Source organism: Scardinius erythrophthalmus (assembly GCF_964197995.2).
Source record: "Scardinius erythrophthalmus genome assembly, chromosome: 15".
In the NCBI taxonomy this organism is placed as follows: domain Eukaryota; kingdom Metazoa; phylum Chordata; class Actinopteri; order Cypriniformes; family Leuciscidae; genus Scardinius; species Scardinius erythrophthalmus.
This window is the reverse complement of record NC_138235.1, coordinates 19,052,628-19,068,965: the sequence shown is the minus strand read 5'-3', so window position 1 is coordinate 19,068,965 and position 16,338 is coordinate 19,052,628. Positions and strand designations below refer to the sequence as shown.

General features: G+C 38.6%; 1 protein-coding gene across 3 annotated transcripts; it reads right to left on the bottom strand.

Moving 5' to 3' along the window:
* Nucleotides 1–6,462: 6,462 nt before the first annotated feature.
* mapre1b (microtubule-associated protein, RP/EB family, member 1b) lies at nucleotides 6,463–16,024 on the bottom strand. 3 transcript variants are annotated; one of them, XM_081387137.1, is made up of 7 exons: nucleotides 15,942–16,024; nucleotides 14,764–14,887; nucleotides 14,507–14,652; nucleotides 13,716–13,914; nucleotides 10,253–10,359; nucleotides 10,012–10,164; nucleotides 6,463–8,400 (listed from the first exon to the last, which is right to left on the bottom strand). In XM_081387137.1, exons 2-7 carry the CDS (start codon nucleotides 14,882–14,884, stop codon nucleotides 8,350–8,352), a joined length of 777 nt encoding a protein of 258 aa, XP_081243263.1. In that variant the 5' UTR covers nucleotides 14,885–14,887; nucleotides 15,942–16,024; the 3' UTR covers nucleotides 6,463–8,349. The 3 variants fall into 3 exon arrangements, with proteins under 3 accessions (XP_081243263.1, XP_081243265.1, XP_081243264.1); XM_081387139.1 differs by having other exon boundaries at nucleotides 15,617–15,945; XM_081387138.1 differs by having other exon boundaries at nucleotides 15,671–15,944.
* Between the last annotated feature and the right edge of the window lie 314 nt (nucleotides 16,025–16,338).

Here is a 16,338-nt window from a genome sequence, read left to right as displayed (position 1 = left end):
ATGTAACTTTACACCCTTGCATCATTTAGAATATGCATTTATATGAATATGCAAATTAGCCCCGCCTCCACTCACTCACACTAGCTCAGAGATCCACTGGTTGACGATCACATGTTGATCTGATTGGTTACAAGGTTTTTTGTAATGTCAGAAACACCAACGATTTCAAACCACGTTTTTGATACTGTCTTTGGTTCAATGCAGTTTTAAAATACTCAGCCAGTTTCTTTCAGTTAAAACCGCTCAAACATGCATTTGGGTCCGTTCACTTGTCTGTGAAACCGGGAGGTAAAGTTGCAATCATGAGATATGAAAACAATTACGAGAAATAGTCAATAAAGTTGTGAATAAAATAAAGTTGCAATTGAGATATGAAGTCATAAATATGAGAAATAGTCACAACTGTGAGATTTAAAGCCTTAAGGGGACACTATGTAAATTATTTTGTTCAAAATTAATCAATACATCAGTCATACATCAATCCTTCTTCCAAAATGTGCTTTTGTCTTACCCTGAACCACTATGGTAAGCCTGTTATATTTTAGACCAGAGGAGAGTCGGCTGGCAAAAAGAGAACGCAACAGCTCGTAATAATTTTGATTTACATTTTTTATTAAAACTAACATCATAAAGTATGATTATTTTTTACTTTGAGCAATGATGGAGCTATACTTGAACTTATAAAACAAACAGCTCCTTATAAAAAAATGAAATGTAATATTGTAGTAGTTATAAGCAAAGGTTTATTTTATTTCAGATTAACATTTGAGGGCAGCAATTTTATTCATAATGTCAAAATAAAACCAACGTAGCGCTGTTTGATTGTGAATGTGAATGCTTTTCACTAGATCTCGCAGCGATGTTATTACTTCTGTGGCGAATTCAAATTTCTTTACTTCTGTGGCTTTCTTTACTGGATCTCTTAGCGCTGTGCAGCAACAGTGTAGCTTGATCTAGATCACCTCGCGCTGCATTGTTCCAAACTGTCTAATGGTCCGTGAAGTACAAAATAACGAGTACCGCAGTTTTGTTCCGTTTTCATTACGTTTGCCATTTGATGTTGGGCGCCAGCGTCTCTTAACGTTACATAATGCGCTTTCCGCGCGACTACATTTGAAAATATGCGTTTTCATTTCTTCTTCGCTGCTCTAAACAGTGGTTGCTTGTGGCAACACAGGAAGTTGTGCTGTTGCCACAAGCAACCACTGTTTAGAGCAGCGAAGAAGAATTGGTCTCTGATTTGCAGCGTTAAGCAAAGCTAGCGTGCATAACTAGGTATTGTTTAATAAAATGGTATCGGATCGGTACGTTGGGTAGATGTACTCGCCGATACCGATGCCAGAATTTTTATTGGTATCGGCGGCATTTCCGATACTAGTATCGGAATCGGAACAACCCTACTCTCTAACAAAGTTCATTGTAAAGCATTATCAATTGCAAAGGGTCGTATTAATCCACAGGCATGCACAGCCAAAGCACAACCAAAACAATGTTCTTCCACAAAATGCATGCAGTTTTGTGCAGAAAAGTTACATAGCGTACCTTTAAGTGGTATATTTGAGAAATATACCATTGAGAAATGGTCACAATTGTGAGATATTAAGTCTAAAATATGAGAATTAGTCACAATTGTGAGATATTAAGTCTAAAATATGAGAATTAGTCACAAATGTGAGACATTAAGTCTAAAATATGAGAAATAGTCACAATTGTGAGATTGTATTAGTACATAATATTTTGTTATATTATTAATACATTTTAATTTTATTAAACTTTAATTTTACAAACAATGATTTATATAATTATATATGTATAACTATAATTTTTATTAAAGTGGAAAAGGCTTCTATAAAAAGACTCTATGCTCTTCTTGTTTTAGTAAATCTATGAGATTATTTAGGTATTTTTAAGCAAACACCACTATGGAAGCTTGTTTCCGCCACTGAAAAATAAATAAATAATAATAATTGCGACTTTTTATCTCACAATTCTGACTTTTTTTCTCACAATTGCGATATATCAAGTCAGAATTGTGACTTTTTTTCTCAGAATTGCGAGATATGAAGTCAGAATTGTGAGAAATAAAGTCGCAATTCTGAAAAATAAAGTCGCAATTGCGAGACAAAGTCGCAATTCTGAGAAATAAAGTCGCAATTGGGAGGTATAAAGTCAGAATTGTGTGATATAAAGTCGCAATTGATATAAAGTCGCAATTGCGAGAAAAAAAGTCAGAATTCTGACTTTATAACATGCAATTGCGACTTTATTTCACGCAATTCTGACTTTATATCTCGCAATTGTGAGAAATAAAGTCAGAATTGCGAGATGTAAACTCGCAATTGTGAGATAAAAAGTCACAATTATCTTTTAAAATGTTTTATTCTGTGGCGGAAACAAGCTTCCATACACCACTAATAAAGATCATTGAGATCATGTGAAAGAGACGAAAGCACACTCAACGTTTGCCTCAAACTCCCCCTACACAAACACACCTGCTCGACGTGTCAGACCCATCAATCCACACATTAATAACTACAGCAGGATCTCAGCACCTCTAATTCCTCATTAATGAGGAGAAAGAGACAGATAACCCACGCTAAACATTCAGCAGCTTTCTGCGCTGCACAAACAATAAAGAGCAGAAAATCCTCTTGAAACCAAACTCATATTAAAAGAAATAGCAAAAGACAGGACCTCTGATTATCTTGCCCCGAGCAAAGACACGAGTGAGGAGTGCGGCATTAAAGTTTCAACAACAAACTTGGTTCCAGTTGAAACACATGGAGTTTAAGTCCTAATCCCTGAGTCAAACAGGCATGATGGCGGGTATTGGACAAGTCTCTCCAGCAGCCTAAGCCATTTCACAAACACGTATTTTTAGTGAATAGCTGGCACCAATGATATTCATCATGCAGGTAGCCTATAGGATATATATATATATATATATATATATATATATATATATATATATATATATATATATATAGCCTACAGGCATATTGTTCTTATCAAGTTTTATTGTTCTTTAACAAAACAGTGCTCTTCTTGCTCTTCCCTCAGTTTTGTTAAGCTCACATGCTTTGATGTTTAGTCTGCATGAAAAGAGATGATATAACTGCAGATAAGGAACAAAAGGCCGGAGGTCTTGCTAAGTGAGCGGTGAAGCATTTCAGACAAACAGAATACAGTCTAGCCTTTACATTAAGAGTATATCTCTCACAAAAGAGCACGCATATAGACAAGGAATAGACATGTGATCAACGAGACATGGATTTTCACTGGCATGCGCACACCAGACAAGGTGGTTAGCATTAGCCTGCATTGTTGCTTTTAGACAGAATATGATAATGTTGAAGAGCTCTTCTCTGGTGGCTACAATGGTTGCGGTTCTTTGGTGTCTGGGAGGAAGGAATGAGAGTCTTTTGTCAGGAGTACAACACATTAATTGGGGGAAACACTAACCCTTTTCCCAGGTACAGGGGAATTTTCTCAGATCTTTGGCTAACGCTCTGGAAAGGTTCTCTCAAAGTTGTGAACATGTTCTTCCAGTAATGTTAATAGAATGTTCATTCAAAGTTATCTGGTCTTTAATAATGGTATCAAAATGTTAGCACAACACGTTCATGGGTCGTTCGTCTAAAGTTTTTTTAAATGTTACTTAGGCCTACAAGTTGTTACAGGCAAAATTATACCCAAGTTATAGTCACAGTATCTAGCCAAAACAGACTTGAGTAAAAGTAAAATGTTTTGAATTGTACCACTGTTATTGTTAACTAAATCTAGATCTATTCAAATTTGTTGGCAACACTTTATTTTAGTGTCCTTGTTACATATGTTACATGTACTTACTATAGTAATAACAGTAAATTATGCATAATTACATGCAACTAATCTCAACCAAATCCTATATAACCCTATAGTAAGGACATGTAGTTGCTTAATATTACTCAGTACTTAAATATATAATTACACTTTAACAATGACACCTTAAAATAAAGTGTAACCAATGTAATTACTAAAATTACTACAACTTAAAAATATAAAAGACAAAAAGAAATGAATAAACAAATAGCTAAACTAAATAAAATTCTAAAACAACACTGCATTGTACTTTGTAATCATCAAAAAGTAGGCCTAGCCTAATGTTATTTCTTAAAAAAGGACTGAAACTTTCTTAGTTTTAGAAATAGCGCTAAATTTATCAATTCTACAGACAGGCGACATTTTCAAAGTTACTGAAAAGTAACTGTAAAGCTGTTTGTTTAATCAAAAAAACTGTTACTTGAAAATTTCAATACCTCAGCAGATAATTTTACAGTTGTTTACAATTTGTCATGATGACCTAAAAAAAAACATATAGCCTTATAAATACTAAAAGTAAAAAGTATTTCCCTGACAATCATCTTCTGACATGTAAGCACAGGATGTGACTTCCGACCTGTATTCACCTTATTCCGGAAGTAGCACTGGGTGGCGCCATCCCATACGCCATCCGCGTAATCTCACTTCCTGGTTTAGCTACTTAGCGCTTTGTTTGCCCTGGTCCAATCTGTTATCTGTCTTGATATAAGTAGATAGACTATAATATTATAGCCAAATGCGTTGGCCTATGGTTATTAACAACTGCTGCAACGTACTAAAGTACATTTCACTTGAAGCTTTTTAAACAATGCCACAATCAAATTATTTAATAGCTGTGTCTTTCTAATAGCTATTACTTAGTTATGAAGATGTGCACAAACACTACTAAGTTACATGTAAAGTTTGAAACATTATTACACCACAGTTTGTTTGCTTAAAGGAGCCGTATGTAAGATTGAGGCCAAAACTGGTACTGCAATCACTTTCAAATTACTGTAGAGCAGTGTATCCCCTCCCCCTCCCCCCTGACTCGAGGTTGCCAGATAGGCTGCAGGATCCAGCAGGAACGTAGGCTGCTACGTACTGTGGTAACTAGAGCAGAGCTGGCAACCCGGATGCCGAAACACTACTGACTTCGTGATTAGTAGATAGGTGGAGGGTGGGGCATCAGGCCAAAACACAACATGACAACATCAACATCAGTTGTGGGCTGCAACTTCACTTTTTAAATGCCAATATCCTGGCCGTACTTATGTTGTCAGTGTCAGTGATATAAATATTTGAAATGAACATTATTTCTTAATGTCTAGTGACATATCAGGGCCATTTTATGATTAATTGAAATTCATTTCTTACATACAGCTCCTTTAATCACCAGATACATTTGCAGTGTATAGCCAACAGATGAGAAAAAAATAGCCACGAACTGGTGTAGAAAGAAAGTATATGAGCCTCAACTAGATGAACAAGAGGGTAACGTTAGCTTAGCTAACTGCAATTTGCGACTTTCTTGACTTTCATAATTATCTTTTAAATTGACAAACATCATATGTGTAATTCAGGGCACAGATCAGACGGAATAAAAAGATAAGTTGTCTCTCGCCATTGACTACCATACATATTTTTTCCGAAGTAAGGTCCCATGAGCCGGAAGCGAAGGGGCGGGACTTGTCTCTCTAAATGCCATCATCATCTCAGACACCAGGCCTGATGACAGAGAAACACAGCACACCTGTTTGGCCCAACACAGTTATTACTCTGTTATTCAGCTCCACGGCTGTAATCTCACACATACTCTTTAATAATGGACTAACAAAGCTTGAGCACATCTCCTGATTCTCCTCATGTAATGACTGCTTTATAGCAACCACAGTACTCACAGTAGCGAACCTAGAGTGAAAGCAGCCTCTAACGACACAAGCATGTTCAGGATTTTCAGTCCAACCGTTTAAACAGCGTTGATCCCTACCGCCATCTAGTGGTCAGGTGTTCTGACTGTCGACTGCACGGTAAGCATGGCTACTTGATTAGCTAGAACCGGGTTAACTTTGGACTTTGGTTAACTTTTAATTCTTTGTGGAACAGATTCAACAAGGTCCTGGAAACATTCCTCAGAGATTTTGGCCCGACATGACAGTATCACGCAGGTGCTGCAGATTTGACGGCGGTAAATCCATGATGTGAATCTCCTGTTCCACCACATGCCAAAACTGCTCTATTGGATTGAGATCTGGAGACCATTTGAGTTTAGTGAACAGTTTGAGAATTGTGACATGGAAGTAGCCATCAGAAGATGGGCATTGTGGTCATAGGGATGGATATGGTCAGCATCAATTCTCAGGTAGGCTGTGGCATTTAAACGATGCTCAATTAGTACTACCCAAAGTGTGCCAGGAAAATATCCCTCAGACATCACAGCCTTGGCAGAGATTTGACATTATTTTTAGTTATTACATGGCAATTGTAAGCATTTCAAAGTTTGGATGACTTTCTATTGTTCAAAAATGAGGTAAATCATATAAATAAAGAACAAATTCTCAAAAACAAGATGCTATCCAACTGCAAACCCCTCAACACCAGAAATGAAGACACCAACAGAGAGACATGTAAATACCGTTTTATTGTAAGAAATGGACTTCAGTTAAAAATGTGGAACTCTTAACAGCCTGCAAGTACAAAAACAGGGAGAGAGACAGTTTGGTCGTGGTGCGGGCCCCACTATGTACCTTTGCTACAGATTGTTCTTAAAGGCCACAGAGCATTGAAAGAAAGGAGGGAAGGGTGAATCACTGCATTTCACAGACATTACCTGCTTCCAAACAACTTCCTTCCACATTTTTACTTGCATCCATCAATATTTAGCAGTTCGGATTATGAAATTACAATGAGATATTTGTCGAAACGCAAGCTCAGAAATGTGAGTGTCACTTGTTTTCCTATTGTCTCCTAATTAGAACAGATATAATGCTGTTATATCCACCCAACTGCAGCAACATTTCTAATCCAATAAACCAAAACAACCAGCAGAGGCTTTTCTAGCACAAACAGGCAAGTTCTTAAGGGTCAAGGTATTTAATAGCACCAATAAAAACTTTGCGTGTGCTATTGATGTAAAATGCAACATTGAGAACTACACACAGAAAAATTCATATCGACTGAGAATGACCAGTGCACATGAAAACAATGAAACAACACAGAGAAAGTCAGTTCGCACAGTGATCATAATCATCATGAATCTCCAAAAACAAATGAAGTGAGAGATCGTTGCTTAGAAGAAGCAACTCAAAGATCAAATCCAGGAAGCTGTTTTTTTGTTTTTTCATCTAAAAAGCCTCCTTTAGTTGATATTTTTAGTGTTTTTTTGCATTTGTATCATCAGCCTGACATGGTTATTTCGGGAATGGTCTTGAAAGAGTGCAATCTTTTAAAATAACTCAAAGGATTTCATGGATTATCTTGTGTGGTCTGAAATAATCAATATTCTGCTGCTGCTATTTCTACAAATAATAATTAAAAGAAACAAAAAAAGGAAAACTTTAAACTTTAACAGCCTGAATTACAAACATTTGCCAAAAGAGTGTGAATAAAGGATAGAAAAAAAGAATTAAATATAAGGCAGTAAAAACAGGTAGAAAACGGGCAGTGTTTGTCTTGTCAACTCAAAATTTGTCCTTGAGTCCACCAATGTAGTGGCTGGGATACTTCTTTAAAACGAACGCAATAAAATTATAATAAAATATTTGTACTCGTGCAACTGTGGCGCTACAGTACTTGCAGACCAAAGCGCACGACTGAGTGTTAGTACATACGTCAACTCGAAAACGACGCTTCACTACATCCATAAAACAAAGAAAAGACAAACATCAGACTGAGTCCACTCCCTCCAGACAGTCTGTATAAGGCACAGTCACTGAGGATAGACTGGAGCGCTGGTGACTGCTATCTGCCTTACGCTAAAGCAAGCACCAAAACTATGAGTGGAACCTAGGAAGTGAGAAGGTTTTTGCAATGAACTAACGCACGTTTTGTCATTCCGTCCCTTGGTTTTGTGTCAGAAAGGTACGGTTCTGAATGAGACATGGTCACAGATATGTATCACAGCAGTGAGGGAGGAGACGCCACCAATAAAACACTACAGACGTTTCAGAGACATTTAAAATAAGATAAATACATTTGCAGGTGTCTGAAGTTGCTAAAAGAGGAAAACAATATTAGATTGTATTTTACAGACAGGAAACACACTCTTCCTCGGAGCGAAACAGGAGTATTGTGGCAGCCAGAGGTCTGAGGGCATTAAAACAGTTCTTTCAACATGATGTGTGTCTATGCATGCTTTAGCAGATGCGATGGGATTCAATATGGAGTTAGCTCGGAATAGTCCAAATGCATAACGGGATGGGTGGATGGGAAGGTGGGAGGGAAGTGACTGTGGAGAGGACGGGAATGGAGAGAGTGAGAGGAGGGTAAAACTGCAACAAGTCACGAGCATTAGAACTCCTCCTGGTCCTCTGACTCAGCGTCTGGTATGACAAATCCCTCCTGAGAGAGAGCAAGAGAAGAAGAGGAAAGAGACAGACAAGAGAGAGAGAGAGTGAGTCATCCGATAACAAAAGTCTAGCCATTTAAAGATTGTTCCAAGAAAGTGTTTTTCTCAACGAATATGTAGCAAACAGTAGAAAAGACAGTGAACAGGAGACATGTAACGCCACGCCAATATATTGTAACAACACGATCGATGCATCAATCAAAAGATGTGTGTTTATGCAACGCATACTAAAAAATAATGAATTCCATGTAATTAAAAACAAACAAACTGAAGTCTAATTTGTTGTGGGTGTTCCAATTACACTTAAAAATGAAGGTTCTTTATTGGAATTGATGGTTCCATGAAGAACGTTTAGCATGCATAGAACCTTTCTATTGCACAAAAGATTCTTTATAGAGGATAGGTTTTTTTGGGGGAACACAAAATGGTTGTTCTAATGGCAGGGGTGTCCAAACTCAGTCCTGGAGGGCCACTGTTCTGCAGAGTTTAGCTCTAGCCTTCCTCAACACCCCTATCTGGAAGTTTCTAGAATGCCTAGTAAGACCTTGATTATCTGGTTCAGGTGTGCTTAATTGGGGTTGGAGCTAAACTCTGCAGGACAGTGACCCTCCAGGAGCAGGATTGGATGTTCTATGGCATCACTGCAAAAACCCATTTTTGGAACTTTTATTTTTAAGAGTATAGAATACAGTATTTGCCATTTTCAAATTAAATATTCATGTTATATTTTGGCTGCATTTGTGAGTAAATAAAAGTGATCATGTAAAATAGGCACATAATATCGATCGTAGGTCCGTGAAACTAATCAAATCGTAATCGTATAGTGGCATGTCTTGACGTATCGCTGGCTTAAAGGATTAGTTCACCAAAAAATAAATTCCGTCATTTACTCACCCTCATGTCATTCCAACCCTGTAACCCATTTTGTTAATCTTCAAAATAGAAATGAAGATATTTTATTGAAATCTGAGAAATTTCTCGTGTTGCGCAGCACGTTTGAGCTTCAGCAAGAACCAATGAGGTTCATTCTTGTGCATCAAACTTCTGTTTGTTCGCCGATCAATGTTTATATGTGAATAAATGCCTAAATTCAATTCGTTCATCATATAAAGCGATTGTGTCTCTTCAGAAAATTTGGACTAAACTACTTCATTAGTTTTACAATGTCTTTTTTGAACTTTTTGAAGTGTCAAAGTGGTAGATGCGTAGCTGTCAATGGTGGAACAGAAATCTCTCAAATTTAATTTAAAATATCTTTGTGTTTCGAGGAATCACAAAAGTCTTACGGGTTTGGAACGACATAAGGGTGAGTAATTGATGACAATTTTTTTTTTTCACTTTTGTGAGAACTAATCCATTAAAGAATTGAGGTCCTACACCATCTCAGTGACCCCCATGGTAATGGACAATCACTCATGGCTGACTACTAAAAGCGCATTCCTACAAAAGTCTTATCGGCCAATGCATATGACATAATACTGTATCATGAGGCAGATGACAATACGTATGATAACATCACTTTTCTCTATTAAGGGTCTTATTAGAAACAAGTCAGAGAATCTTGTTAACATTTTTTTGTGAGATTGCAGTTGCGTTGGACTCACATCTGTGGCATAAAGAATATCCACAATCCTCTGCAGGGTGGGGTCTCCTTCACCATCCTTCTCTTGACAGATCAGCTCAATGTTCCTCAGTTTGCCAAAGTAAAAGTCCCGCTCCTTCTCCATGTCCTGGATCGTAGACTTTAACATATTTAACTGAAAGTAACCAAACAAACATTTTAGTAGTGATGGGTTATATATCAGACTGACATAATGACGTGAAAATGTACACAGTATAACAAACCTCTTGAATAAGCTCTGCCCTTTCTTCATCGCCACCTGCACCAGGTCTCCGCGCAGAGCTAGGCATCATCTTGGGTGTTACCTTGGCAACGGCTGCTCTCTGTGGTGCTATGGGAAACAAGCAATCACAAAAAGTAGTAAGAGACCGACAATTGAGTTTCAGTTCATTTTTGTGACTCCAGTCCTGTAAAAATGCAAGTGATCGCGTCGGCGCCTCCATGCCATGCATAAGCGCGCTATACTTCAGCTTCCACACCGCATGAACCCTTGGATATGTGCCTCATAATAGCGCACACAATCTTATATAACTTTATAGCGAGATTGTTGCTACTAAACGTTTGGTTTTCCAACTCGGCTGACATACTGTAAAACCGATCTGTCCCTCACAGACTACGTGACTTCTTGTGGAGTTTTTTTTTTGCGAGTTGCGACTGACTGACTAATAACATTTTGGCTGACTAAGCCTCTTCTCATCGACTAACATTTAGTCGACTATTAGGGGGCAGCCCTACTACAGACACTAAAGATGTTTAAAAGCTCAACAGCTTCATACCGATTACAGCAGCTGCTTTGGCTGTCTTACCAGGAGTAGACTAAATTACGACATATGCACTCAATGACAAATGCAGAAAGGTTAGTATATGTGTTCATGACCTCAAGGCTAGATCATTGTAATGCTCTACTAGGTGGTTGCCCTGCAAGCTTAATAATCAAACTCTAGCTTGTCCAAAATGCAGCAGCAAGGGTTATTACTAGAACCAGAAAGTATGACCATTTCATGATCACAAGCCTGTGTCAATTGGCTCCCTATTAAACATCACATCCATTTTAAAACCTTGCTAATTACTTACAAAACACTAAATAGTTTAGCTCCCTAAAGAGCGAGCTCTTAACGCATTACAGTCCTTCACATCTATTGCGACCTCAAAAAGTTGATAATACTTAGATTATCAAAATCAACTGCAGGCGGTAAATAATTTTCCTATTTAGCACCCAAATTCTGGAATAGTCTTCCTAGCCTTGTTCGGGAACCAGACACACCCTGTCAGTTTAAATCTTGACTAAAAACACATCTCTTTAACCTGGCATAAACATAACACATTATCAATTTCTATTATTCAAATCAGTCTACAGGAACCAGAACACTTGCTAGAACACCTGATTTACTTGTTAAATCGTAAGAAGAAAGGCATCTAAACTAATATTAGTCTGCCTTTCTCATCCTTATCCCGAGGTTAAACTTAGTCAGCCGGATCCAGCCCATTTCCAGATCAGATATTGGACCTTCACCTAGACACGACCACAACACATGATGTAGTCAGCTGGATCCAGCCCATTTCCAGATCAGATGTTGGACCTTCACCTAGACACGACCACAACACATGATGTAGTCAGCTGGATCCAGCCCATTTCCAGATCAGATGGTAGACCTTCACCTAGACACGACCACAACACATGATGTAGTCAGCCAGATCCGGGCCATTTCCAGATCAGATGTTGGACCTTCACCTAGACACGACCACAACACATGATGTAGTCAGCCGGATCCAGCCCATTTCCAGATCAGATGTTGGACCTTCACCTAGACACGACCACAACACATGATGTAGTCAGCCGGATCCAGCCCATTTCCAGATCAGATGTTGGACCTTCACCTAGACACGACCACAACACATGATGTAGTCAGCCGGATCCAGCCCATTTCCAGATCAGATGTTGGACCTTCACCTAGACACGACCACAACACATGATGTAGTCAGCTGGATCCAGCCCATTTCCAGATCAGATGTTGGACCTTCACCTAGACACGACCACAACACATGATGTAGTCAGCCGGATCCGGTCCATATCCAGATCAGATGGAGGACCTGCACCTAGACACGACCACAACACATGATGTAGTCAGCCGGATCCAGTCCATATCCAGATCAGATGGAGGACCTGCACCTAGACACGACCACAACACATGATGTAGTCAGCCGGATCCAGTCCATATCCAGATCAGATGGAGGACCTGCACCTAGACACGACCACAACACATGATGTAGTCAGCCGGATCCAGCCCATATTCAGATCAGATGGAGGACCTGCACCTAGACACGACCACAACACATGATGTAGTCAGCCGGATCCAGCCCATTTCCAGATCAGATGTTGGACCTTCACCTAGACACGACCACAACACATGATGTAGTCAGCTGGATCCAGCCCATTTCCAGATCAGATGTTGGACCTTCACCTAGACACGACCACAACACATGATGTAGTCAGCCGGATCCGGTCCATATCCAGATCAGATGGAGGACCTGCACCTAGACACGACCACAACACATGATGTAGTCAGCCGGATCCAGTCCATATCCAGATCAGATGGAGGACCTGCACCTAGACACGACCACAACACATGATGTAGTCAGCCGGATCCAGCCCATATTCAGATCAGATGGAGGACCTGCACCTAGACACGACCACAACACATGATGTAGTCAGCCGGATCCAGCCCATATTCAGATCAGATGGAGGACCTGCACCTAGACACGACCACAACACATGATGTAGTCAGCCGGATCCAGCCCATATTCAGATCAGGTGTTGGAACTTCACGTAGACACAACCTCAACACGGCCCTGAAAGTCAGCAGAGACCGTGTCTACTAGACAATCCTCTGTGAAGGCCTCATCGACATGACAGATCCTCAGCAAAGACCGCAACAGGTCCTCTCCACAGACCCTATAGCAAGCTTCGGCTCCATACCGGCTTGATGAATCTATCTTCAAGCAGAAGGAACTGGATGAATATTTGAATTCTACCAATCCCAATCTAAATTCTGACTGCTAAATAATGACACAGTGTTCGTTCGTTGGCCAGAGGAGAAAGAACAAAATGAGCAGGTCTCCAAATTAATATCTTACTGAAGAATGAATGTAAATAGCCATGAACACAACACTATGCCTGGAAGATATTAGTAAAATGATGGAATAAAATGATTAACGATAATACACACTAAAATGTTTGGGGGTGGTGAGATTTGCGCTTTCTTATGTTCACCAAGGCTTCATTTATTTGATCAAAAATACAGTAAAAAGAGTAATACTGTGAAGTCACAATTTAAAATATTTTTTCTATACATTTTAAAATGTAATTTATTCCTGTAAGTAAAGCCAAATTCAGAAATCATTCTAATATTTAACATTATAAATGTCTATGCGGTTACGTTTTAATGCTCAATGCTTTTTAAAACTTTTAAATAATCAATTTACTTATTACTACTACCTCTTAGCACTACTTTGAACTACTACTACTACTATGTCATCTCACTGACCCCAATCTTTTGATTGGCAGTGTAGTTCTTATACTGAACTCTTGACCTATTTGGGCAGATGTATACAATACGCACAAATATTTCTAATTCTAAAATACTAAACAAACCATGAGGTTCAAACACTTGATGTAAAGTGACCAACCTGCATTCATAATCTTCTTGGGCTTGCTGAGGGCAGGCATGGAGGGGTTGGGTGCAGGCATGGTGTCCTGGCCCTGTCGAGCCTCCACTGGGTCATACTCTTTTCCATCGTAGTTGGCATCAAAAAACTTCTTAAACCACTGAACAAATTCAAAATTGTCTTGAAATTTGCCCTTCACCAATTTGTCAACGGGGATTATCTGATGGGAAAAACACATCCGGATATTATTTCATGGATTTGTCAGGTATGTGTTTATTTAAAATAACAAAAAAAAAAAAAAAACTGGAAGAATACAACTACATTTGAGGAAGTTACGCCACTAAAAACACCAAAAAGAACGGGAAAATCAGGACTGTTCCAAACACATGGAAACCCACAAACACCATAAAGTCACAAGCTTCAGAAAACAAGCCCTCTGTGTGCTTCTGCATGTAATACAGAAATTACACAAACTTTAAGTTTACAATGTCTATATTCCAAATTACAGAGAAATAAAACAGTGGATGTAGGCCAATATTGTAAAACTTCCTTAATTAAACACCAGCCCCTGCCAGACACAAATCAAAATTGGTTGTAATGTTTGAGACTCGTCAAAAAGATATAATTGGCTCCCATCTACAATAAAAATATCCAATTCTAGTGAATATGATTCCTGTGATGAAATTTAATAACATTTAGTTGTTTGTTGCTAAATATAAAAAAAGAGTCTGTAAAAGTCTGTTTTGCTGAACCTGACCACACAAACACTGGTTGTACAGACAAGCATGAGGAAAAGAAATTAAGCAACTCACTTTGTCGACTCCCATCCTTTTGAAGGCAGCCTGTAATATCTTAAAATTGTGTATGTATTCATGCTCTAACTTAGCACCAAATTTAACTTTCTTCAGAGGTATACAGCCTGGGAACAGCATGTCCATGAACTGGCAGTAGGCTGCACCTGTAGGGAAAAATATAATACTTCCATTAATCCAAAACATAACCATTATAGTGTACTACAAAAGAGCATACAGGCCTTACTACAAAAGAGCATACAGGCCTTACAACTCACCTGAACATAAAAGCTCGATCTTAGTGAAGTTCATCTGTAGAGACTCATTGATCCATGCGAGCATGTCATGGCGACTCAGATTGTCGCTAGTCACTGAGGTGGAATATACGTTCACAGCCATTTCCTAAAGATAAATGAGACATCATGATGAGTGACCATGCAAAGACTGTAAACTTAGTGCGGAAACTAGGGCATTATAATATAGCCTAATCAATCAACATATTATCATCATGATATAAGATAATTTATTCAGTCAAAATCTCAATTGTACTAAAAAAGATGTTGAAATATCATACATTATCCATGCTGGAATATAAAGAAACATAAGTACTTCAATGAATGTAGTGTTATGCATTTTATCACATGGGAGACACAGGGAGTGTACCATGAATATTTAACGTCGGATTTCACCTCAACATTTCCTCTTTCCATCCATCAACCAAACACACAAAAATAGAATTTTCAGTCAACTAATGCATTGATATGTAACAGAATGAGCACTATGAAGATACTAATGTGCCTAAACCTAGTCAGTGTGATATACTGGCTGTAATAAATCGTAATGGCAATAAGCCAGACAGAGTATCAAGACAGCTGAGCAGATGCTGAGAAAAGAGACAGCAGTAATGTCAGTCACTCTGGCAGTGTCTTAAAACATAGTAAACCAACCCCGTCTAAACTAAGCACGTCTGATTCAAATGCTCCTTTGACGCCCAAAATTTTTATCTTGCAAGGCAGCTCGCAAGGTTTTGAGACACAGCCCTGAGTCACACACCGCCTCAGCTGCTCATCCACATCCAGGCCTCGCCTATCCCTCTATAACCCTTACAACAGGGGTTTTACCGACACTTACTACAACGAGTAGACGCAAATGAATACACGTATTTGGTCAAACTGCAAATACGACCTCATAGACAGCAGGACCGACGAAATATAAGACAAGCCCAGCAAATTCTTTGTCCCATAAAACATCAGAAACAGCAGCATCAGCTTCCGTTAGCGACCGGGGCTATGCGTTCATTTCAGCGCACTCGTTAAAAATAAATCAATTCCAACGGGCATATAACGCTTTATCTGCGCTGTCACAACATAACCTATCTCTCTGTGTCTTTATTTTATGAAATAAAATCAAATAAATAATATCTAACGGCATTTGAGCTGTCTCAGACGAGTTTTACCTCTTGTTCGCCGGCGCCTTTCTCTCAGATCATGCGTCGGTTTGTTCTTTGGGCGTGTTACGTCATTACGTACACGTACGTACGGAAACACTGTGGCAAATACTTGACAAAATAAGAGTCTTTCTGTCTCACTGCTTTTATTTTTTAGTAAATTGAAGCAATTATATTACTAACATTTTATTGATGTAAACTAAATAAGATTTTTTCTTTTTAGATGGATGGATGATAGATACATAGAAAGAGATGTATGGAAATATGTATAGATGATAAATACATGGATAGATGGATAGATAGATAGATAGATAGATAGATAGATAGATAGATAGATAGATAGATAGATGGATAGATGGATAGATGGATGGATGGATTATATATTGATGGATAGATGGATGATACA

Bases quoted from the DNA above. Each gene is read 5' to 3' on its own strand.
- mapre1b (XM_081387137.1), bottom strand. From the start codon at position 14,884: ATGGCTGTGAACGTATATTCCACCTCAGTGACTAGCGACAATCTGAGT. The intron at 14,653-14,763 runs GTGAGTTGTAAG...TTTTCCCTACAG, and splicing joins GATCGAGCTTTTATGTTCAG to GTGCAGCCTACTGCCAGTTC. The intron at 10,165-10,252 runs GTTTGTTATACT...GGTTACTTTCAG, and splicing joins GGGCAGAGCTTATTCAAGAG to TTAAATATGTTAAAGTCTAC.